Consider the following 25,487-nt stretch of genomic DNA (forward strand, 5'->3'; position numbering starts at 1 on the left):
GTACAGCATTGTGTACAGAGCAGGGAAGCACATTGTCAGTGTATCAGTACAACATCGTGTACAGAGCAGGGGAGCACATTGTCAGTGTATCAGTACAGCATCGTGTACAGAGCAGGGAAGCACATTGTCAGTGTATCAGTACAGCATTGTGTCCAGGGCAGGGAAGCACATTGTCAGTGTATCAGTACAGCATCGTGTACAGATCAGGGAAGCACACTGTCAGTGTTCAGTACAGCATTGTGTCCAGGGCAGGGAGGGACAGTGTCAGTGTATCAGTACAGCATCGTGTACAGAGCAGGGAAGCACATTGTCAGTGTATCAGTACAGCATTGTGTACAGAGCAGGGAAGCACATTGTCAGTGTATCAGTACAGCATCGTGTACAGAGCAGGGAGGGACAGTGTCAGTGTATCAGTACAGCATTGTGTACAGATCAGGGAAGCACACTGTCAATGTTCAGTACCGCATCGTGTACAGAGCAGGGAAGCACATTGTCAGTGTATCAGTACAGCATCGTGTACAGAGCAGGGAAGCACATTGTCAGTGTATCAGTACAGCATTGTGTCCAGGGCAGGGAAGCACATTGTCAGTGTATCAGTACAGCATTGTGTACAGATCAGGGAAGCACACTGTCAGTGTATCAGTACAGCATTGTGTCCAGGGCAGGGAAGCACATTGTCAGTGTATCAGTACAGCATTGTGTCCAGGGCAGGGAAGCACATTGTCAGTGTATCAGTACAGCATCGTGTACAGAGCAGGGAAGCACATTGTCAGTGTATCAGTACAGCATTGTGTCCAGGGCAGGGAAGCACATTGTCAGTGTATCAGTACAGCATCGTGTACAGATCAGGGAAGCACATTGTCAGTGTATCAGTACAGCATCGTGTACAGAGCAGGGAAGCACATTGTCAGTGTATCAGTACAGCATTGTGTCCAGGGCAGGGAAGCACACTGTCAGTGTTCAGTACAGCATCGTGTACAGATCAGGGAAGCACATTGTCAGTGTATCAGTACAGCATTGTGTACAGATCAGGGAAGCACATTGTCAGTGTATCAGTACAGCATTGTGTACAGATCAGGGAAGCACATTGTCAGTGTATCAGTACAGCATCGTGTACAGATCAGGGAAGCACACTGTCAGTGTTCAGTACAGCATCGTGTACAGAGCAGGGAAGCACATTGTCAGTGTATCAGTACAGCATTGTGTCCAGGGCAGGGAGGGACAGTGTCAGTGTATCAGTACAGCATCGTGTACAGAGCAGGGAAGCACACTGTCAATGTTCAGTACAGCATCGTGTACAGAGCAGGGAGGGACAGTGTCAGTGTATCAGTACAGCATCGTGTACAGATCAGGGAAGCACATTGTCAGTGTATCAGTACAGCATCGTGTACAGAGCAGGGAAGCACACCGTCAATGTTCAGTACAGCATCGTGTACAGAGCAGGGAAGCACACTGTCAATGTTCAGTACAGCATCGTGTACAGAGCAGGGAGGGACAGTGTCAGTGTATCAGTACAGCATCGTGTACAGAGCAGGGGAGCACATTGTCAGTGTATCAGTACAGCATTGTGTACAGAGCAGGGAAGCACATTGTCAGTGTGTCAGTACAGCATCGTGTACAGAGCAGGGAGGGACAGTGTCAGTGTATCAATACAGCATCGTGTACAGAGCAGGGGAGCACACTGTCAGTGAGTGGTGAATGTATAATTACTGATAATTCACCAGTGCACTGTGTTATGTTATTAATCCTGTGGGCTCTACCTATGGGCCATGGTGTGGCTTCACCCACAGGGGATATGTTGGGGCATGTACGGGCTCCGCCCATGGCTCCACCCCCTTTACAGGACGTACAAGAGCTGCTGACCTGCGGGGCCGCCTTCAGTGTTGTACCGGTCACAGGCAGGCTCAGTTCTAAGCTGATTAAAACCACGGTTTACTTCTCCACGTGTCTTCGAATGAATTGCTGGTCGCATCAATTTAATCAGCTTAAAATACTACTATGGAATCAGCCCTCAAACCTGACAGACTGGAACTCGATCCACAGGCCACGGAGGCGAAATAAATGTTTTCACATTGGGTTCGATGCCTCAAGGCCTATCTCGCCACGTCGTCTATGGCATCCGTCACTGACGAACAGAAGCTGAGTGGGGCTTCGGTGTTCCAAAGACCAATGGACTGAATGGTGGACCAGTACGGGCTGCGGGCCACTTTTCCGTACTTGGACAATGTCACCATCTGCGGCCATGATCAGCAGGACCACGACGCCAACCTCCACCGATTTCTCCAAACCGCCCAAAAACTCAACCTCACCTACAACAAGGAGAAATGCGTTTTCCGCACAACCAGGCTAGCCATCCTCGGCTACGTCGTGGAAAACGGGGTCCGAGGGCCTGACTCTGACCGTATGCGCTCCCTCCTAAAACTCCTTCTCCCTCACTGTCCCAAGGCCCTGAAGAGGTGCCTTGGATTTTTCTCCTATTACGCCTAGTGGGTCCCCCAGTATGCGGACAAAGCCTGCCCACTATTTAAGGCCACCCTCTTTCCACTGGCAGCCGAGGCCCGCCAGGCCTTCAACTGCATCAAGGCGGACATCGCCAAAGCCGCGATGCGCACGGTGGACGAGTCCGTCCCCTTCCAGGTGGAGAGTGACGCCTCAGAGGTCGCTCTCGCCGCCACCTTCAACCAAACAGGCAGACCGGTAGCGTTTTTTTCACGCACCCTCACCACCTTCAAAATTCGACACTCCTCGGTCGAAAAAGAAGCCCAAGCCATCGTGGAAGCCGTGCGGCACTGGAGGCACTACCTCGTTGGTAGGAGGTTTACCCTCGTCACCGACCAACGATCGGTTGCCTTCATGTTTGACAATACGCAGCGGGGCAAGATCAAGAATGATAAGATCTTGAGGTGGAGAATCGAACTCTCCACCTATAATTACGATATTGTGTATCGTCCTGGGAAACTCAACGAGCCCCCAGATGCCCTGTCCCGTGGCACATGCGCCAATGTGCAAGATGACCGACTACGGGCTATCCACAATGACCTCTGCCACCCGGGGGGCACCCGGCTCGCCCATTACATCAAGGCCCGCAACCTGCCCTACTCCACCGAGGAGGTCAGAGCTATAACCAGAGACTGCCAAATCTGTGCGGAGTGTAAACCGCACTTCTATCGACCGGATAAGGCCCACCTGGTAAAGGCATCCCGGCCCTTTGAACGCCTCAGTATCGATTTCAAAGGGCCCCTCCCCTCCAATAACCGCAACACGTACCTTAGCACAGGGCTAAATCGCTGGCTTTGAAAGCAGACCAATGCAGGCCAGCAGCACGGTTCGATTCCCGTAACAGCCTCCCCGAACAGGTGCCGGAATGTGGCGACTAGGGGCTTTTCACAGTAACTTCATTTGAAGCCTACTTGTGACAATAAGCGATTTTCATTTCATTTCATTTCATAGATGAGTTCTCCCGCTTCCCGTTTGCCATCCCCTGCCCTGATATGACCACCCCCACTGTCATTAAAGCCCTGCATAATGTCTTCACCCTGTTTGGTTTCCCCAGTTATGTCCACAGCGACAGGGGCTCGTCATTCATGAGCGACGAACTGCGTCAGTACCTGCTCAGTAAGGGCATCACCTCGAGCAGGACTACCAGTTATAACCCCAGGGGAAACGGGCAGGTGGAGAGGGAGAACGCGACGGTCTGGAAGACCGACCTACTGAACCTGCTGTCCAGGAATCTCCCAGTTTCTCACTGGCAGGAGGTCCTCCCCGATGCGCTCCACTCTATTAGGTCCCTCCTTTGCACGTCACAAACCAGACTCCTCATGACCGTTTGTTTGTTTTCCCTAGGGGAGCTACCTCAGGGGCCTCGCTTCATCCCTGGCTGATGACACCGGGTCCAGTCCTCCTCTGAAAACCTGTTCGGAGCCATAAGACCGACCCCCTGGTAGAGAGGGTCCAGCTCCTGCACTCCAACCCACACTATGCGTATGTCGAACGTATGGCTGGCAAGATACCGTCTCCCTCCGGGACCTGGCGCCCGCAGGCTCCAACACCACTCCCACTACTGCATCCCCCACACTATGTCCCATCCAACCTCCCATGTTCAGCACCCCCACCCCTATATGGTTCCCGCGCTCCCTCCCACCCGCCGCACCGGTCCACAGCAATGAAGCTCCGGAAGAGCCGCTCCCAGAGTCCATGCCTGTGTCTGCTCCGGACCCACTTCCACAGCCACCCGAAGCAGCTGCAACACCAGTGCTTCGGCGGTCGCAACGTACGATCCGGGCACCGGACCAACTGGATCTATGAGCCCGTCACCCCCGCCAGACTTCATTTTTAAACAGGGGGTGAATGTGGTGAATGTATAATTACTGATAATTCACCAGTGCACTGTATTATGTTATTAACCCAGTGGGCTCTACCTATGGGCCATTGTGCGGCTTCGCCCACAGGGGATATGTTGGGGCATGTACGGGCTCCGCCCCTTTACAGGAAGGCAGCTGACCTGCGGGGCTGCCTTCAGCGTTGTACCGGTCACAGGCAGGCTCAGTTCTAAGCTGATTAAAACCACAGTTTACTTCTCCACATGTCTTCGAGTGAATTGATGGTCGCATCACAGTGTATCAGTACAGCATCGTGTGCAGGACAGGGAAGGACATTGTCAGTATATCCGTACAACATTGTGCCCAGGGCAGGGAGGGACAGTGTCAGTGTATCAGTACAGCATCGCGTACAGAGCAGGGAAGGACATTGTCAGTGTATCAGTACAACATTGCGTCCAGGGCAGGGAGGGACAGTGTCAGTGTATCAGTACAGCATCATGTACAGAGCAGGGAAGGACATTGTCAGTGTATCAGTACAGCATTGTGTCCAGGGCAGGGAGGGACAGTATCAGTGTATCAGTACAGCATCGTGTACAGAGCAGGGAAGCACATTGTCAGTGTATCAGTACAGCATCGTGTACAGGGCAGGGAGGGACAGTGTCAGTGTATCAGTACAGCATCGTGTACAGAGCAGGGAAGGACAGTGTCAGTGTATCAGTACAACATTGTGTCCAGGCAGGGAGGGACAGTGTCAGTGTATCAATACAGCATCGTGTACAGAGCAGGGAAGGACATTGTCAGTGTATCCGTACAGCATCGTGTACAGAGCAGGGAAGGACATTGTCAGTGTATCAGTACAGCATCGTGTACAGAGCAGGGAAGGACATTGTCAGTGTATCAACACAGCATCGTGTACAGGGCAGGGAGGGACAGTGTCAGTGTATCAGTACAACATCTTGTACAGAGCAGGGAAGGACATTGTCAGTGTATCAGTACAGCATCGTGTACAGAGCAGGGAAGGAGAGTGTCAGTGTATTTGTACAGGATTCAAAGATGTGCAGGTTAGGTGGGGTTACGGAGATGGGGGGAGGGAACACTATGATTCTCTGATGATTCTAGGAATTAGGTTGTTGATTCTCAAGTTAAGGGAGGGCAGCAGAAGCCTCCTTTTTTCTAGTGGACGGTTTGGTTTTTGTCTGCTGACTGCACAGAGGAGATGCAAATCGGTTTACGGTGAAATTCACACCCATTTCACTTTTTATGAATTGAAATGGGTGTGAATCGTACCAGTTTGGCAGTGTGACTGTCTCCATCCTAACTCTATAGGCCTTGGTCGCACTGCTGAATTTGTAGGGCTCTTTTTTTTTTAGATATCCTGTGTGAACATCTAAAACAGGTGCTAGACACCTTAAAGTTGTTAGAGAAAATCTTAGATGTGGGGGAAATCCATCGGTGATCAGGTTTTGTGGAGCTTGCCATGGCTGCGGACAAACGTGCAGTATTTTTTTTCTTTATTTCAGCGTGTAGCTAGGAGGAGCATGGAGATCACTACTGTCCACTGTTATTGGCCCTCCGATTGTCTTCCCTACTCGCCATCCTCCCTTCTACTCCCCTCTGTCAGGACTTACCTCACTGAGCTGTTGTTCAGCGAGGCAGGTGGTCCAAAATTCATTCCAGGGAAGGGTCCTGTGGCACCACGACAGGCGGAAGGCTTAGATGAGGCCTAAGGCCCATTTCGAGCCGGTCTCGGGCCTCTCAGATTCAAGCTGCTGGGACAGAGCACCATGTCTCGGCCCAAAACCACACCCAGACTAACTTCTGATCCATAAGGCCTGCGCCAGGTCTGAAAATAAGTCTCCCGCTGTCCTTCAAAGGACCATTTTATTTATCCAGAAACCAAGCTCCTGCCTCGTGATTTGCTCATCAAAGAAATTGCATGTACCTCACCAGCAGAGGGACTGACTGATGGGTTTTCGCTATGTCCACCTCTTCTCCTGTTCTCCCCAGTGATGTGTCTTGAATATTTGTGCAGGGAACAGCAAGTTTTCCAGTGGGAGTTTTCCTGTAATAGGGTGCAGGTTTTGCGCACTTGGCGGGGGGTTTGGAGGGGGGGGGGGGGGGTGTGTGGTGGGGGTTGCGGTGCAGAAGGGAGGAAAATATCTATTTTTGGTATAGGCACTGCCTTGCTCTAACCAAATGGCTTTGATGTGTAGTGTTGATCAGAGAACAACGAGTCTTGCAAACTAACAAAGCTATTTATTTAACACTACAATTGGATTCAACATTTATTCCTAAGAACTAACAGTTGACTAAACACACATTAAACTATACTAATCTAACATCTAACTCATTAACTACTCTCTTGCTCTCTCACTATCTTCAGTACTCCTAGCTAGCTCCTGCTCCTACTACCTACTCCAACTTTCTGATCCACAAGGCTCAGTGTCATCCCTTATATACCTCCAGGATTGCTCCCGCCAGTGACTGTCTGTATACACATTTCATTAACCCTTAAATTACCTTCATGTACGATAATACCGCATCTATCTTTTTTCTAAAGAAAAATGATTACACTTTAAGATATTTTTCTTATGTCCTTATAGCATGCAGTATAATCAGACATGCAGTGTCAATGAATACATAACCCCTTTACAATAAATGGAGATAGTTAATGACAAATACAGCATAATCATTGTCTTGTCATTGCAAGTGTTTGAATAGCGGCTAACAATGTTTTGTTTTAAACTGTTCAAACTTTTTTACAGTCCATAACCTTGAGTAAGCACTCAGCCGTCACTGCGGTAATGGTCACATCACCAACAAAGCATCAGTCCCATCAGTCAAATGTTCGAATGGTTGAACCATGTTCGTCGTCTGAGTTGGTTTCTTTTTGTTGTTGTGGTGTCGCTTTTGTGAGTCTTGTGCCTTCCAAACATGCTTGCTGTCTGGTTGAACAGCAAGAATCATCACTTCCCGACCATTGAAAAGTTGTTGTTTCTTAAACAATGTCCTCTTCTTCCTGACATTGGTGACATTATTCTGGAACTTGGCCTTGTCAGCACATGCATGTGTCTGTTCTACTTTGAATGGTAGTTGTTTTGCACACACTGTGCTGCAGTTCCTGGTCTTGTTGTCAAGCATATCCGCACGTACCAACACTTTCCTGCCATGCAAGTACCATGTGTCATCGAATTGTCCATCGGTATCACAGTCGTATCTCTTGAGTATTTTCTGTGGTACCCGAACCATTTTTGTCGCACTCAGGATCAGTTCCTTGATGCCCTATCAATTCAATTCAAATTCAACTTGACTACCATCCGTCTCCTCAGAATGCTCTGATGTACCATCACGCTCTGTAACATCAGTTCCTGTCGGATGTTCAAGTGTATGCTCGGACTCTTGGTGTTACTCGTCTGGAACCAACTTGTCCAAGAAGTCTTCATCTCCTTGTTGGCTGTTCTTCATTGCTGTGCTCTCCAGTGACCTGGTTCATTGTAGCACTACTATCATTAGCCTTTGTACACTCCTGTACAACTCGAATGCTACGAGCGGTCGTCACTTCACTAGTTGCAAATAACGTGCCTCAACCTTCCTGGTCCTCTTCATGTTGCTCATCATCCGATCCCTCATCGGTGTCTCTGCTGTAACCTACAGCAGTTAGACTTTCCCAGTCTTCTTCTGCCGGCTCTTCAAACAAATATGCTAGATTTTCCCAGTCTTCTCCTTGATCCGTCTTCGTATCTGTTGCATATACTCTCCGGACCAGATCCAACGCTGTACGAACTTGCACACCTACTACCGATATCTGCTCATCGTTGACCACCTCAAAGTTTAGGGTCATTTCAATGTCTCTGTGCCTCACCAACAGCCGACATGTACCTTCCGTGACGACCATGTTCCCATTGCGGTCCACCAGTCGACACCTAGGCTTCCCTATGGTGGGTGTCTGATTTGCTTGCAGTAATGACTTCCGCAGAATCATATTCGCTTCGGCACCTGTATCAATGCTAAATGAAGTTGCTATGCCATTCACATTGAGCTTTACAGTCCACCACTGACTGATCTTTTGTTGGAGAGGCGTAATGGATTCCTCACCCGAATCCCTTGGAGCAACCTCGGTGACTGCCGCTATCAGGAAAGTGTCCTCTTCTCCTAACTGCTCGTGTTCGCTCTCTTTGGTTGAGTTTTCCAACTCTTTATCTTCTTTCTGGACACGTCTTATCTTCCAGCAGTCAGTGTGAGACTTCCTGAATCTGTGTCCTGGTGGAAGACGGCACTGTGCTGCAAAGTGATCTAACCTGTTGCAGTTCCTGCATTGTCTGCCCAGCGGTGGACATTTCTTCCGCATGTGGGCGGTTCCACAACGTGTGCACGTATTGACCCTCGTGATGTCATCGTCAAAATGGCGTTCTGCCGGTGTGCGCAGTGTGCCAATCTGCGCCACAACCTCAATGGCGTCAGCCACGTTTCCAGTCTTCGCGCCCTTTTCAGTCGCTACAAACTCGGCATATTCGGTTGAAGCCTGCTCACTAGCCTTGCACATATTAATCGCTTCTTGCAATGGCAGCGATGGTTTTCTAGGCATTTTCTCAAGCAGACGCTCATTTTGTATTCCAAGCACTACTGATCTCGAATCATGGAATCCGATGTGGAGGTAAAATTACGTGATCGCTCTATCAATTTTAATGCCGTGATGAACGCATCAAACGACTCCCCAGTATATTGCAGCCATTCCCTGAATATATACTATTCATACGTTTTGTCCACTTGCGTTTTGCAGCGTGCATCAAATTTTTGCAACAATATACTGTACTTCATTTTGTCCTCATCCGCATCGAATTCAAACGAGTTAAACAGCTCTCAAGCTTGAGTTCCAGCCAGATTTAAGAGAAGCGCTATTTTTCTAGAATCTGAAGCATTTTCGAGCGCTGAGGCAGAAGGAAAAACTTCAAACTGCTGTTTGAAGAACGCCTAGTGTTTACACAATTTACCAACTGTCTAGAGATTGTCCGGTATCTGCAGACTCTCCATCGCGTTTCACGGATGTTCTGTTAGATGTAGAGGCTGAATTGCTTTGTTCAATCTCTTGTTTCTTGTTTACGGTGTCTTCGCTAATCTACCTATTCTAGTTTTTAGGGATAATCTCCTGGTGCCATGTGTTGTTCTCTGCCTTGCTCTAACCAGACGGCTTTGATGTGTAGTGTTGATCAGAGAACAACGAGTCGTGTAAACTAACAAAACTATTTATTTAACACTACAATTCAACACTTATCCCGAAGAACTAACAGTTGATTAAACACACATTAAACTATACTCATCTGACATCTAACTCATTAACTACTCTCTTGCTCTCTCACTATCTTCGGTCCTCTTAGCCAACTCCTACTCCTACCACCTGCTCCAACCTTCTGACCCACAAGGCTCAGCGTCATCCCTTATATATCTCTAGGATTGCTCCCTCTAATGCCTGTCTGAATACATTCCATTAACCCTTACATTACCTTCATGTATGATAATACCAGAGGCACCATCAACGGAGACATGCCCTTGGGACAAGCTATCGTAAGAATGATGTCAATGAGCATCCATTTACATCAACATTTCAAAAGATGCAAATTGCATGAAATAAGGTGAAAATACATAGGGCGCGAAATATCAGCCTCGTCACGCCTAACTCGCGACGCGTCAAGGCCGATGTATTTTACGACACGCGTTATGCCTGGCAACGCCAGGGTGCCCATGTGGCACTGCCATCTTTCCCATGCCGGGGATTGGGCTCGGCCCTTATGAGGTGGGATGCGGGGGGCTCACCGATTGGTAAGTTGGGTCATTGGGGACCAAAGGCAGGGGTTGAGAGATTGGGGAGCCATGATCTCTTCCTGCACTGGCGGGCTTAGCTTGTTAATGCTGGAAATGGGTTCAAGTGCAACCTTGGCGGGTGTTCCTCTCCGAGGCCCAAATAAAGAAGCAGAGTCCATTTAATAGCTCGGCGGTGCAAGCGTCAGGAAAACACCTGGCTAAACCGGCCCAAAACAGGACTCTTTTTCCATTAAATCGTGCCCTTAGTTTCAACACACTTCACCATTGGAACTAGGGAACAAGAAATTAGGGTTGGGGGAAGGGATCTGGCAGCGTAGTTCCCAGAGGATTTTCCAGCCCTTTTAAGAAAAATTAATTGGGGGCAGATAGCAAACCCAGGCTTCTGGTCATTGACTGCTCCCCCTGAGCCCAAAGACAAAATAGGACCCAAAATGGGATCGATTATCGCCACACAGCAAGGCCCAAGAATTCACCTTTGACTTCACCTAAATATTTGTGGTGGGTCATTGGTGCCAGTCAGGTATTAGTAAAACGGTATTAGTAAAAGATCATCTCCAAAGAGTTTAGCATATAATCATAGATTATCATAGAATTTACAGTGCAGAAGGAGGCCATTCGGCCCATCGAGTCTGCACTGGCTCTTGGAAAGAGCACCCTACCCAAGGCCCACACCTCCACCCTATCCCCATAACCCAGTAACCCTACCCAACACTAAGGGCAATTTTAGACACTAAGGGCAATTTATCACGGCCAATCCACCTAGGAAACCGGAGCACCCGGAGGAAACCCACGCAGACACGGGGAGAACATTCAGACTCCGCACAGACAGTGACCCAAGCCGGAATCGAACCTGGGACCCTGGTGTTGTGCAGCAACAGTGCTAACCACTGTGCTACCATGACGCCACGTGATTTGTTCGCGACATCTTGATCTGCCCAATGGTTGTATAAGGGTGACTGATCTTCAACATCTGTGAAATGATTTTGCATTGCTTGCCCTAATAATGGGATTCTGTTGCAAGATCTTTTAATGACTCTCACACAGCAACAACACGTTGCATTTGTATGGCGCCTTTAACATAGTATACATCCCAAGGTGCTTCACAGGAGTATTGTCAAAGAGAATGTGGCACCGACTTCCGGTTGCGGCAATGCCTATGTAGGTCGCACGTTCGGCAGCTCCCGCCAAGAACGGACTTTTGGGCTCTCTAGAGGAGCCCCAACTGTTCGATGGCTTCCAGTGTGGGAAGGTGACAGCACAGTCACCCCGGCAGTATATGGATTGGACCAGGAGTGGAGCGGTGAAAAAAGTGATCTTGGAGCAGCGAAAAGTGAGAGGGAGGAAAAACAAGATGGCGGCGGGTGGAGACCAAGCAGCTTGAGCACAGTGGTCACAGGAGCAGCAGGGGTTTCTTAGACGCTGCTTTGAGGAGCTGAAATGACCGAAATGCTGGCGCCAATGAAGGCGGCGATTGAGAAGCTAGTGGAGACCCAGAAGGCCCAAGGGGCGGCGATTCGAGAGGTGCGGCAAAAAGCCTCGGAGAACGAGGGCGAGTTCTTGGGCCTGGCGGTGAAGGTGGAGGCACACGAGGCGCTATACAAGAGGTGGGCGGAAAAATTTGAGGAGCCGGAAAATAGGTCGAGGAGGAAGAATCTTCGGATTCTGGGTCTCCCTGAGGGAGTGGAGGGGCCCGATGTCGGGGCATATGTGAGCACGATGCTCAATTCGCTGATGGGCGCGGGAGCCTTCCCGAGGCCTCTGGAGCTAGATGGGGCTCACCGGGTCCTAGCAAGGAGACCCAAGGCCACCGAGCCGCCAAGGGCTGTAGTGGTGAGGTTCCACCGCCTTATGGACAGAGAGTGTGTCTTGAGATGGGCCAAGAAAGAGCGGAGCAGTAGGTGGGAGAATACGGAGATCCGAATCTATCAGGACTGGAGTGCAGAGGTGGCTAAGAGCTCGGGCCAAGGCGGTGCTCCATCGAAAGGGGGTGAAGTTCGGTATGCTGCAGCCAGCGCGACTGTGGGTCACGTTCCAGGATCGGCACCACTACTTCGAAACGCCTGATGAGGCATGGAGCTTCATACGGACTGAAAAGTTGGACTCAGATTGAGGGTTTGTCGTGGGGGGATGTTTGCTGTGTTTGGGGAATGTTCTTTTTGTTTGGGTGCTGGGTGGGGATGGGTGAAGGGACTTGATGGGGAGACTGTGGGAGAGTGTGTGTGTCAGCGCTGTAGGGGCAGATCCCCACGAGGGAAGAGGGGGAGTGGAGGCCCGGGGAGGGGAATTGGGGTAAGGCCGCAAAAGGAGCTGCGCCAGAGGGGGCGGGGCAGGATCAGGAAAGCGTGGGCCTCCCAATCCGGCTGATAACTTGGAATGAGAGGGGTCTGAACGGCCGGTCAAGAGGGCCCGGGTGTTCGCGCACTTAAAGGGACTGAAGGCAGACGTGGTTATGCTTCAGGAGACGCATTTGAAGGTGGCAGATCAGATCAGGCTGAGAAAGGGATGGGTAGGACAGGTATTCCATTCGGGACTGGATGCGAAGTGCATGCTGGGTCAGATTCCGGACCTGGAGGTAGGAAGCTTGATAATGGGGGGGGGATTTCAACTCGGTGCTGGACCCAGCATTGGATCGCTCCAGGTCCAGGACGGGTAAGAGGCCGGCTGCGGCCAAGGTGCTTAGGGGATTTATGGACCAGATGGGAGGGGTGGACCCATGGAGGTTTGTCAGGCCCCAGGCCAGGGAATTTTCATTCTTTTCCCACGTACATAGAGCCTACTCCCGGATAGATTTTTTTGTTCTGAGCAGGGCGCTAATCCCGAAAGTGGAGGGAACGGGGTACTCGGCCATAGCCATCTCAGACCACGCCCCGCACTGGGTGGAACTGGAGTTGGGGGAGGAGAGGGACCAGCGCCCACTGTGGCGCCTCGATGTGGGACTGTTGGAGGAGCAGGAGGTGGCTGGTTTAGGGGCGCCAATAGGGTTGGAGGAGCTGGTTAAAGGCTTGGGGAGCATGCAGGCGGGGAAGGCCCCGGGGCCGGACAGGTTCCCGGTTGAGTTCTACAGGAAGTACGTAGACCTGTTAGCCCCGTTGCTAGTGAGGACTTTCAATAAGTCTAGGGAGGGGGGGTTCTTGCCCCCGACATTGTCCGGGGCGCTGATCTCTCTGATCCTGAAGCGGGACAAGGACCCACTGCAGTGTGGGTCGTATAGACCGATTTCGCTCCTTAATGTGGATGCTAAGTTGCTGGCAAAAGTGCTGGCTGCGAGAATTGAGGACTGTGTCCAGGGGGTGATTCATGAGGACCAGACGGGGTTCGTAAAGGGCAGGCAGCTAAATACTAACGTGCGGAGGCTCCTCAACGTGATTATGATGCCCTCGGTGGAGGGAGAAGCGGAGATAGTGGCAGCTATGGACTCGGAGAAGGCCTTCGACCGGGTGGAGTGGGAGTATCTTTGGGAAGTGTTGCGGGGAGGGGTTTATCAGCTGGGTCAGATTGCTATATAGAGCCCCGGTGGCAAGCGTGGCTACGAATCGGCGGAGGTCGGAGTACTTTCGGCTGTACCGAGGGACGAGGCAGTGGTGCCCCCTGTCCCTCTTGCACTGGCAATTGAGCCGTTGGCCATGGCACTAAGGGAGACCAGGAAATGGAGGGGACTGGTCCATGGGGGAGAGGAACATCGGGTGTCACTATATGCGGACGACCTGTTGCTGTATGTGGCAGACCCAGTGGAGGGGATGGCGGCGGTCATGCGGATCCTAAGCGAGTTTGGGGACTTCTCGGGGTATAAGTTGAATGTAGGGAAAAGTGAGCTCTTTGTGGTGCATCCAGGGGACCAGAGAAGGGGGATAGATGACCTGCCGCTAAATAGGGCGGAAAGGAGCTTTCGGTACCTAGGGATCCAGATGGCTGGGAGTTGGGGGGCCCTGCACAAACTCAATTTGGCGCAGTTGGTGGAGCAGATATCATAGATCATAGAATTTACAGTGCGGAAGGAGGCCATTCAGCCCATCGAGTCTGCACCGGCTCTTGGAAAGAGCACCCCACCCAAGGTCAACACCTCCACCCTATCCCCATAACCCAGTAACCCCACCCAACACTATGGGCAATTTTGGACACTAAGGGCAATTTATCATGGCCAATCCACCTAACCTGCACATCTTTGGACTGTGGGAGGAAACCGGAGCACCCGGAGGAAACCCACGCACACACGGGGAGGATGTGCAGACTCCGCACAGTGACCCAAGCCGGAATCGAACCTGGGACCCTGGAGCTGTGAAGCAATTGTGCTATCCACAATGCTACCGTGCTGCCCCAATGATGGAGGAGGATTTTAAAAGATGGGATGTGCTGCCACTCTCGCTAGCGGGCAGTGTGCAGTCGGTTAAAATGATGGTCCTCCCAAGGTTTCTCTTTGTGTTCCAGTGCCTTCCCATTATGATTCCCAAGGCCTTTTTCAAACGGGTAAGCAGGAGCATCATGGGTTTCGTGTGGGCAAATAAGATCCCGAGAGTAAAAAGGGTGTTTCTGGAGCGGGGTAGGGACAGGGGGGGGCTGGTTCTGCCGAATTTGGGCAGCCAATGTGGCGATGATCTGTAAGTGGGTAATGGAGGGAGTAGGGGCGGCGTGGAAGAGGTTGGAGATGGCGTCCTGTGTGGGCACGAGCCTGAGGGCGCTGGTGACGGCACCGCTACCGCTCTCGCCGACAAGGTACACCACGAGTCAAGTGGTGGCGGCAACACTGAAGATCTGGGGGCAGTGGGGGCGACACAGTGGCAAGGTGGGAGCCTCGGTTGGGTCCCCGATTCGGGAGAATCATCGGTTCGTCCCGGGAAGGATGGATGGGGGATTTAGGAGCTGGCATCGGGCTGGGATTAGAAGAATGGGGGACCTGTTCATAGATGGGACATTTGCGAGCCTGGGGGCGCTGGATTAGAAGTTTGGGTTACCCCCGGGAAATGCTTTCAGCTATATGCAAGTGAGGGCGTTTGTGGGGCGGCAAGTGAGGGAATTCCCACTGCTCCCGGCACAGGGGACCCAGGAAAGGGTGATTTTGGGTGTATGGGTTGGAGAGGGCAGGGTCTCGGCGATCTACCAGGAGCTGAAAGAAGAGGAGGAGGCCGCGGGAGAGGAGTTAAAGGGCAAGTGGGAGGAGGAGCTTGGGGGGGAGATAGATGAGGGTCTGTGGGCTGATGCCTTGAGTAGGGTTAATTCTTCCTCCTCTTGCACCAGGCTCAGCTTAATACAATTCAAGGTTGTTCATAGAGCGCATATGACAGGGGCGAGGATGAGTAGGTTCTTTGGAGTGGAGGACAGGTGTGGGAGGTGCTCGGGGAGTCCGGCAAATCACGTCCACATGTTCTGGTCATGCCCGGCACTGGAGGGGTTTTGGAGGGGTCTTGCGAGGACTATGTCCAAGGTGGTGAAAGTCCAGGTCAAGCCGAGTTGGGGGTTGGCACTATTTGGGGTAACAGACGAGCCGGGAGCGCAGGAGGCGAAAGAGGCCGGTGTCCTGGCCTTTGCGTCCCTGGTAGCCCGGCGGAGGATCTTGCTACTGTGGAAGGACGCGAAGCCCCCCAGTGTGGAAGCCTGGATAAATGACATGGCAGAGTTCATTCAGCTGGAGAGGATAAAGTTTGCCTTACGAGGGTCTGCGCAGGGGTTCTTCAGGCGGTGGCAACCGTTCCTAGACTATCTCGTGGAGCGTTAGGAGGAGGTCAGCAGCAACCCTAGGGTGGGGGGGTTCTGTTGGGGGGGGGAATGGGGGGGGGGGCGGGGGGGGGCTTCCCTACGAGTACCTTTAAATGTCATATGGGGGGGCTATTGTACATGGGGAAACACAATGTAAATGTTTTGTACAATGTACAATGTTTAATTGTTGTGTTTGCGTTTCTTTTATCTTCTGATCTTCTGTTATTGTGGGGGGGGGGTTTGTCAAGAATGTTGTTGGAAAACTTGAATAAACATATTAAAAAAAAAAAAGAGAATGTGACACCCAACTACCGAAACAGAAACCGGGACAGGCGAGCAAAAGTTTGGTCCAAGAGGTCGGTTTCAAGGAGCAACTTACAAAGTGGAAGGCGAGGTCGAGAAACGGAGAAATCCAGGGAGGGAATTGCAGCACGAGGTGGGTGAAAGCACGATCGCCAGTGGCGGAGCAACGGTAATTGGTGATCACCAGAATTGAAGAAGCACAGATAACTGAGAAGGTTGTAGGGCTGGAGGAGCTGACAGAGCTGGGAAGGGTTATTGACAGATATTCCTTCAAGCCGAGTCAAATTAAGGCAGTGTTTGTTCACGAGATATTTGCCTCAAGGGACCTGAGCACTGTGTGTTTGAGTCAATATTGCTGTCATGACCACGGTGGTGGAAATGCTGATGTCCGGATCCGCAAAGAGGAATTTGCCAAAATGAAAAGGTCCTTGTCTGATCTCCAAGCGTGCGACATGACGAGTCACTTCCTCCCAGGCCACTCTGGTCACAGTAAGGATTTGGACAATCATTCTAGTCCTTAACACATTTGCCACTAACCCTCAGGACCTCTTCAATAAAGGCCATTAGCCCCCTGCTCCCAAAGAGAGCTCCCAATCTGCTTCTCTTCCTGGTGGTCTTTCATGTTAAGATTTTGTGCAATGATAACTCCCTTTATCACAGGATTGCATCCACACTGTAATGGACATAATTAGTATCCAGAGGCAGCAATAATCGCTTCCCCTTCTTGCCATTGCTAGCACAAATTAAGCCCAATAGCTATTATTTTATGCTCTTTTTAAAAATTGCTTTACAATTGACTTTCTTGTAACGTTGCCAAAAAAGGTCTTATGTTCAAAATTGTTCAACTAAATGGGATTATCCTGCATAAATATATTAGTAAATAAAGTACCACAGAGTAATATTATTTTGTTTATAATACAGAGACATTAAAGAGGCAAAGCTAATGAATTGGAACTCTTTGATGGCGTTTGCAATTTTTAAAAATACATGATGATTCTTCAAAACATGACTCAGTGCATCGACAATTAATTTTTTTACAGACTGTAATTCCATCTAGTCATGGGAAATGGGTGCAAAAGATAATGGGGCCTATTTTATTCGGACCACCGTTCTTTTCTAAGGGGGTTGGTTAACAAGGGGCTGAAATCTTTTTTTAAAATAGAAAGTTATGCCTGCTTATTGCTGGAGATCCCTCCAGATCTGCCATTTGGTCAGGCAGGAAAAATTGGGGTGGCGTGGTTGGCTGGAGATGAGATGTTTTTTCATACGGCGAGTTGTTGTGATCTGGAAGGCGCTGCCTGAAAAGGCGGCGGGAGAAGGTCCATAAGGAGCTTTCAGAGGGGAATTGGATGAATACTTGAAAAAGTGAAATTGACTGGGCTACGGAGAATGGACAAGGGCAGTGGAAAGATTTGGACAGCACTTTAAACGAGCTAGTACAGGCAGGGTGGACTGAATAGCCTCCTTCTGTGGTGTACAACTTAACGATCGGGGCATTCTCAGGTAGTGATCTCACTTTGAGGCAGAGATGATGCTCTGAACTAGGGCTCACTGGGCACCACACTTTTAGTGATCTTTGAGATCTAAGGTAAGACCATAAGACCATAAGACATAGGAGCAGAATTAGGCAACTTGGCCCATCAAGTCTGCTCCATCATTTAATCACGGCTGATATTTTCTCATGCCCATTCTCCTGCCTTCTTCCCATAACTCCTGATCCCCTTATTAATCAAGAACCTATCTATCTCTGTCTTAAAGACACTCAGTGATTTGGCCTCCACAGCCTTCAGTGGCAAAGAGTTCCACAGATTCATCACCCTCTGGCTGAAAAAATTCCTCCTCATCTCTATTTTAAAGGATCGGCCCTTTAGTCTGAGATTGTGTCCTCTGGTTCTAGTTTTTCCTACAAGTGGAAACATCCTCTCCATGTCCACTCTATCCAGGCCTCGCAGTATCCTGTAAATTTCAATAAGATCCCCCCTCACCCTTCTAAACTCCAACGGGTACAGACCCAGAGTCCTCAACCGTCCCTCATATGACAAGTTATTCATTCCAGGGATCATTCTTGTGAACGTCCTCTGGACCCTTTCCAAGGCCAGCACATCCTTCCTTAGATATGGGACCCAAAACTGCTCACAATCCTCCAAATAGGGTCTGACCAGAGCCTTATACAGCTTCAGAAGTACATCCCTGGTCTTGTATTCTAGCCCTCTCGACATGAATGCTAACCAACCTTCAGGTGTTTCACACGCACAGTTCAAAATTCCAACCCTGGCAAGGAGCAGGAGAATCTACCAGGATACAGCTGACCTTCCTTGCTGGAACACTCTCCATCAGAGAGGCAGCACAAGCAGAGGCAGACCCTGCTTTCAGCCAGTGGCTACCCGCCCTTGGCTTTCAACAGTGGTAAAGTTAGGAGTGCGAGGGAATCCTGGCTGATTTCTCACCAGTGCCCACTCTGCCACCCGCAGCCGCTGCCCTCCACACTTTCCTTCGGCCAGGTGCACCGAAGCTGCTCACCTCCTGACCCCCCCCCCAAAACCTGTCCACCATCTACAAGGCACAAGTCAGGAGTGTAGTGGAATATTCTCTCTCCACTTGCCTGGATGAGTGCAGCTCCAACACTCAAGGACCTCGACACCATGCAGGACAAAGTAGCCCGCTTGATTGCTCCTCCTTCCACAAACATTCAAACCCTCCACCACCGATGCACAGTGGCAGCCGTGTGCACCATCTACAAGATGCACTGCAGTAACTCACCAAGGTTCCTTAGATAGCACCTCCCAAACCCACGACCACTACCCTCAAGAAGGACAAGAGGTGCAGATACCTGGAAAGCCCACCACCTGGAGGTTCCCCTCCCAATCACTCACCACCCCGACTGGGAAATATATCGCCGTTCCTTCACTGTCGCTGGGGCAAAATCCTGGAACTCTCTCCCTAACAGCAGAGTGGGTGTACCTACACCTGAAGGACTGCAGCGGTTCAAGAAGGCAGCTCACCACCACCTTCTGAAGGGCAACTAGGGATGGGCAATAAATGCTGGCCTGACCAGCGACACCCACATCCCGTAAATTAATTTTTTTTTAAATGTGTGCCCGAACTCAGATGTGGGAACTCAGCGCATGGACAACAACTTAGTTGTGATCGGGAGAAATAGAAGGTGTAGGAGGCAATTCAGTCCATCAAGCCTCCTTTGCCATCGAGTAAGATCATGACTGATTGGACTGTCCCTCTTAACCCTTGACTCCCTTGTCAATCGAAACTCTGCCTAACTCAGCCTCAAGTATATTCAACGGCTCACCCTCCACTGCTTACTGGAATCGTGAATCCCAAAGTTAAACCACCTTCAGAGAAAAAGCCACCTCATCTGTTTTATTTTTGGTCTACGCCCCCTGGTTCTAGATGCCACCCAAGAAGGGGAAACATTCTCCCAGCATCCACCTTGCCAAGGCCCCTCAGAATCGTATGTTTCAATAACTAGTCCCACTTCTCCCAACATTTCCGCATAGTCTGAAAATCGAAAACCCCGACTGAACTGCTCCGTTATATTCTCCGGCAGCACATTCCAGATCCCAAGCCCTCACTGCACGAAAAAAAGGTTTCCCCCGTGACATCATTGGCTCTTTTGCCAACCACTGTGGTGATACACCACCGTACCTCCCTACCATTGTACATAGTATATAATAGTTGTGCGTAACGTGGCCCTGTAATACTGTGTATTGTACTGTAACTCTGCAGAGGTTCGGTCACTGGTAGGTAACCCGACCTGGCCACGGAGAGCTCCGCCTTAGCCACTCCCCCGGGAGTCAGTATAAGAACCTCTTCTGGGACAGGCCCCATTCTGTCTGGGGTCGTCTGTGTCGGGTAAGCCTCCCTTGTAGTATATTAAAGCCTGAGTTAAAGTCTCACATGTCTTTGTGGTTCTTGACGCTTAGCGCATCAACCACCTTAAATTGGTATCCGCTGGTTCTCAACCTTTCCACCAATGGGACCAGCTTCTCTCCAGTTACTCTACTCTTTTCTAACCCATGCCTGTCAATCAAATCACTCCAGCAGAGAGGTTTTTGTTAACTCACTGTCAGTTTTAATCTGTTACTTTGCTGCCCTTCAAGAGCATGTCCATCTACGCCATCAAAATGTGACTCGCACACTGCAGGATTAAGGCCCTTGCAGCAGCCATAAATGGGGTCTATTCAAACTCAACACCAAGTTTAAGTGACCCTGCTGAGTTCAGGTTTCCCTTCCTTGTGCGCCTCATAACTTCCACCAGCACCGCTCCATCCTTCACCCGCCTGTCCCCTTTCAGCGAAGTATTGGATCTGTTGTAAATGGTGGGCGTGATTTCCACACCCAGGTCCCGCCCACCATTTATAAAGCTCGGCGACAGAATCTTCCCGACATTGCACAAATCTAGCTCACTGATTCCAGGCGCCATAACAAAGGTTCCGTTGCCAGATTTAGAAAGTGCAAAATCAAAAGACTAAATGTGGCAAGAATGCAATGACAACATAGATGATTCATTATGTTCTTCCGCTTAAATCAATACAAACTTTCAGAGCGTTACTGTAAAAGTTTCAGGCTATCATGTCACCAAGTACCATCAACTTAACACAACAGTGGGATGCAAGCAAATCTAAAACCCAGTACCTCTTCACTGACCCAGGCTAGCTCTCTTGAAGCCAGTGGATGGCACTCACGAGATATGGACAGGACATGGACGGTGTGACCAAATTCTAATTGTGGCCATGGTTCCCTCACCATTAAGCACATCACATCAATCTTCCCACTAATAAAAGTGACAGGAGGCGCCTCACCACTCCACTCTGCATCCCAGGAGACCATTGAATGGATAGTCAAACTAGACACCCCACCATAGGTTTTTCCATCACACAAAAATAGCAGTAGCAGTGTTTATCAATCAGAGCCTACCAATTATGAATGCTACAACATGAACTACACGTGTGCCGCATTTTCAAAATTGCTCTTTCGTCCCATCTGATTAGGCTGGGTAAGTGCAAAGGAGGAGGAGAAGGAAAGGAAGATTGAACAGTTACTTCAGATAATGGCACGGTGGCACAGTGGTTAGCACTGCTGCCTCACAGTACCAGGGTTTGATTGCAGCCTTGAGTGACTGTTTGTGTGGAGTTTGCACTTTCTCCCCGTGTCTGCGTGGATTTCCTCCGGGTGCTCCGGTTTCCTCCCACAGGAGGTGTGGAGGTTAGGTGGATTGGCCATGATCAAAGCACGGTGTAACAGGGTAGGGGGGAGTGGGCATAGGTAGGGTGGTCTTTCGGAGGGTCAGTGCATACCGGATGGGCCAAATGGCATCCTTCTGAACTTTAGGGATTTTATGGAAAATCCCTTCCCTCCGTGATTGGACGAACTTTACACTATAACAGGTATAAAGTAAAGTTGTCATAGTCCCAGATGCTTTCCCCTTTGAGGGAGAGAGCTGACTGGTGGTGGTTTAGCCTGAGGATCACCACATCTCAGGCGAAGGGCATGGTTGAGAAGGAGGGGCCTTCATGAATAACCTCAGCCGGTATGGGAATTGAACCTACACTGTTGGCATCGCTCTGCATCACAGGCCAGCTGTCCAGGCAATTGAGCTAAACCAACCCCCAATCAGGTATAGTCAAAAACAATTAAACCCATCAGCCTCTCAGGGAAGGACAATCTTTACACTGGATTCATACGAAAATAGAAGGATTTGTTTAAAACGAGTTAGATGTCTCGCAATAATATTGTTTTAATTCTTACCTGAGGTGGTTTCCTGCATCTTTTCACGTTTCCTCTTCTTCTTCTTTCCCTTCAACATTTGAAACAAATTCAAGATATTTTATAGATCAGATATTTATACTGGTTGAACAATACTTGCAAACACACACACAGGAAACACTGGAGCTGAAACTGGTCTCGACAGGTAGTACAAAAGAGCCAACTGCACCGACTTATACCCAGTCTATTGTTTACTTTCTCAATTCATCTTCTCCACCTTGTCGAATGCCACTTTCATCAATATTGTCAGCAGGTGTTTCGAATCATGTGGGCATACAAGATATACAATACATAATGGCAGAAATCTTAAATCTCCTCATCTGGCAGAAGCTGGGTGTGCGGGGGCAGGGAAAACAAATGAAAAGAAAGAACTGCCTTTATGTAGCACTTTCAGGAGCAGGGCGGGGTGGTACCTGGACACCTTGGCATTGCCAGCCTGGCACCTTGGCACTGCAAGCCTGGCGCCTCCACCCTGCCACTGTCAAGGTACAAGTCTGGCACTGTCAAGGTGACCAGGTGCCAGGTTGGCACTGCCAGGGGCTGGACCCAGGGTGGGGGAGAGGGGAAGGATGTGGGGGGTGGCGGGGGCCTTGCCAGGTAAAAGGGGGTTGAGCCAGCAAGAAACCCAGTGGCTTAATTAACAAAATTTGGCCATGAAAACTGTCTGGACTTCTGGAGGGACCCGTCGCCTGTTTTGGCTGCAGGGGTTAATATTTCCATCACTGCTTCCATCCTTGATGGCTCTCATTGAAAAAACAAGGCCAAAAAAAGAAAGACTCACGAGGAAACTGGATAAAAGCACGTGAAAGTTCACCAACACGAGCAGAAACTGCACACGCAATTTTAGTCTGAAAACAGGTGGAGGAGTATCACTGAGAAACTGAAACATGCAAAGCAAAGCCAGCCTCAGTATAACATTGGCCCTCACGTGCCGAGTGTGCTTTGTAACAAAACTCGTATTACAGTGAGGGCACTGTAACAAATGACATGAAGACATCAGGAGCCAAGGCCCAATAGCTTTCGAACAGAGGGTCTATTCACAGCTTCACAATGAGGCAGGAGATGTGTGACTCAATCTGGGCAAAGGATAAAGAATGCCCTTGCAACTCTACCTGTCTAAAATACTAACCTCCCCTTTTGTATGCTTCTGCCTGAAATTTGAGACATGAATGCATTTTTAAGTGGCTCTGGTCCTCCCATTAGGACATAATCAAATATCTTTATTTGAATTCATTTTAGATGCTGCTTTATGTACTGGATTCAATTATGTGCAACATGATTTTATGACATCTTCCTGAGTGCTACAGAGGTCCAAATACATCTTTTGAAAAACAGGAAAGATGTGGAGCAACTTAACCTGGATAGAAAACGCACAGGGCTTCAGATTCCATTGATCTCAGTCTGAATTGGGGATCTGGTCTACTCATACTCCCAATTCGTATGTATGTCTGAATTGAAGAGCAGTGAGGGAAGGTGTCACATCGGTCGGGGGTGTGGGTCGGGGGTATGTTGGGTTGGTTGGGAGGGGGAGAAGGGGGGTATCAGGCCGAATCCAGGGGATTATGGGGTTGGGGAGTGTGTTTTTCGGGTCGGGGGGAAGGGGTGGTGGGGGACTTGGGAGTCAGGCCCGCAGATTAGGGTGGGTCACATGTGACTGGGGACGTGGGTATTTCCAATGGAGAGGGGTGGAGGGGAGGTTGGGAATACCTCAGGGAGGTACTTAGTCAGGGGGTTGAGGGACTGGAGTGCGGGCTGTGTCCAATGCGAGTGGGCGGCATGGTAGCACAGTGGTTAGCACTGTTGCTTCACAGCTCAAGGGTTCCAGGTTCGATTCAGGCTTGGGTCACTGTCTGTGCGGAGTCTGCACGTTCTCCCCATGTCTGCGTGCATTTCCTCTGGGAGCTACGGTTTCCTCCCTGTGGTGAATGTATTCACCTGAATATGAGCTGTCTATATAGTACTGTGGCCTATGGCCAGGAAATGGTAATACGATCTACTTCCAGGTATTGTACTAGAACCCCGGTGGGCTCCGCCTCTAGCTCCGCCCCCCCCGGGGCGATATATAGCCCTGCCACCTGTGGGCAGCACTCATTTGTACAGCAGGCACTGGCAGACAAGTTCCTGGATAATAAAGCCTTACGTTCACTCGTTCTCATAGTCTCACAGTGAATTGATGGTATATCACTCCCACAGTCCAAAGATGTGAATGTTAGGTGGATTGGCCATGCTAAATTGCCCTAGGTGGGGTTACTGGGATATGGGCGGAGGTGTGGGCTTAAGTAGGGTGCTCTTTCTAAGGGCCGGTGGGGTCTCGATGGGCCTTATGGCCTCCTTTTGCACCGTTGATTCTATGATTCTATGAGGCTCAGTCTGGGTATTTAAAGTAGCTACGCTGAAGTTAGAAGAGGATTTATTTCTTCTAACTTGCTAATTATTGTTGTAAAATTGGCAGAACCACCTGAAGTTAACAATTTAAATTGTTTTGTCAGATGATTCCCAGTGCAGATCTATTATCCCAGGGGAAGTTAGCCCTTGTTTACAATTGCCATGTAAACCCTTACATGGGAAATACTGAGAGGGATCGCCCACACATCTTTGGGGGAATCCAAGGCTGGGGAGCCAGGAAGTTATAGAACTGTGCGTTATGTAGGGCTCACATTTACAGCCTAATGATGTCACCCATTGGCTTGAGCCTAATGTGTTTGAACAGGAAAGTGTTCCTTACTAAAGGCAGAGGTGACGTTCATAACAATATCGCATTTCCCTGGGAGGATGAAGATATTGCAAGTTGAAAATGCCGGCTACTTTGCTAATGTACGAGCCATAAGCTCCCTCTTAAAAACGAAGAAGAGTGAGCCAAAAGCAAACAAGATTGCTGAGGAGTCCAGATAGAAACACAAGAAACTTACATAGTTATCCCGCGCAGACCAGCCTGGGTAAAGCTGCATGTGAAGTTGCCGCTCCTTACGAGCCAGTTCATAGTACTTTGCTTGCTCTTCACGAGTCAAAGCATGCCACTGTAACAAGAAGAGATGGGTGGAACCTCAATAAAATTGTTTGTTAACAAAAAAAGAAGAGATGGGCGGAAATTACTCAAACATTCAGCTGGCAAATTGAACCCAGAGTTATTGGTGAGAAACAGGCGTTCACATTTATTGCCAAAAATCATGATGTTGGCGATTGCAGGGAATCATTCCAATCGCAGACTGACAATGCATCACGTTACATCTTGTTCACACACAAGGGGCTCATTTTAATTGTGGACAATATCCTCCCCGTTACAGGGGGTGAAACATTTGTACTCTCTGACTGAGCTGCCCGGTCTCAGACGCATCTGGCAGCATTCATTCTGGCTTGGCATCACCAGACTAGAGGATGTACCCACACCCTAGACACTTTCAAATCAGCACCTCAGATTCCTGCTCATGCTTACACTGATGGACAAATCGCACACTCACGCTGATCTTTCACAGCATTCATGATGTGACATTAGCATTGAATCAGAGATTATTCTACTGAGAAACTGCTGTGTTAGAAGCCAGGCTTCGCCAAACACTTTTCTTAAATATCGAA

The 25,487-nt window shown here is 49.7% G+C and overlaps 1 protein-coding gene across 6 annotated transcripts in view; it reads right to left on the reverse strand.

Annotated features, from left to right (window-relative positions):
* The window catches only part of lef1 (lymphoid enhancer-binding factor 1), a 188,191-nt gene that overhangs the window by 66,929 nt on the left and 95,775 nt on the right, over positions 1 to 25,487 (reverse strand). For 3 of the 6 annotated variants that reach the window (XM_072495389.1, XM_072495385.1, XM_072495387.1), the window contains exons 8-9: positions 24,824 to 24,931; positions 21,897 to 21,948 (exon numbers count right to left, since the gene is read on the reverse strand). In XM_072495389.1, the coding sequence (XP_072351490.1) occupies positions 21,897 to 21,948; positions 24,824 to 24,931 (160 nt within the window). The remainder of the gene's footprint in view (positions 1 to 21,896; positions 21,949 to 24,823; positions 24,932 to 25,487) is intronic. The other 3 variants (XM_072495390.1, XM_072495386.1, XM_072495388.1) reach the window with 1 other exon arrangement.

This window comes from Scyliorhinus torazame, chromosome 3 (assembly GCF_047496885.1).
Source record: "Scyliorhinus torazame isolate Kashiwa2021f chromosome 3, sScyTor2.1, whole genome shotgun sequence".
NCBI classification, from domain to species: Eukaryota; Metazoa; Chordata; class Chondrichthyes; order Carcharhiniformes; family Scyliorhinidae; genus Scyliorhinus; species Scyliorhinus torazame.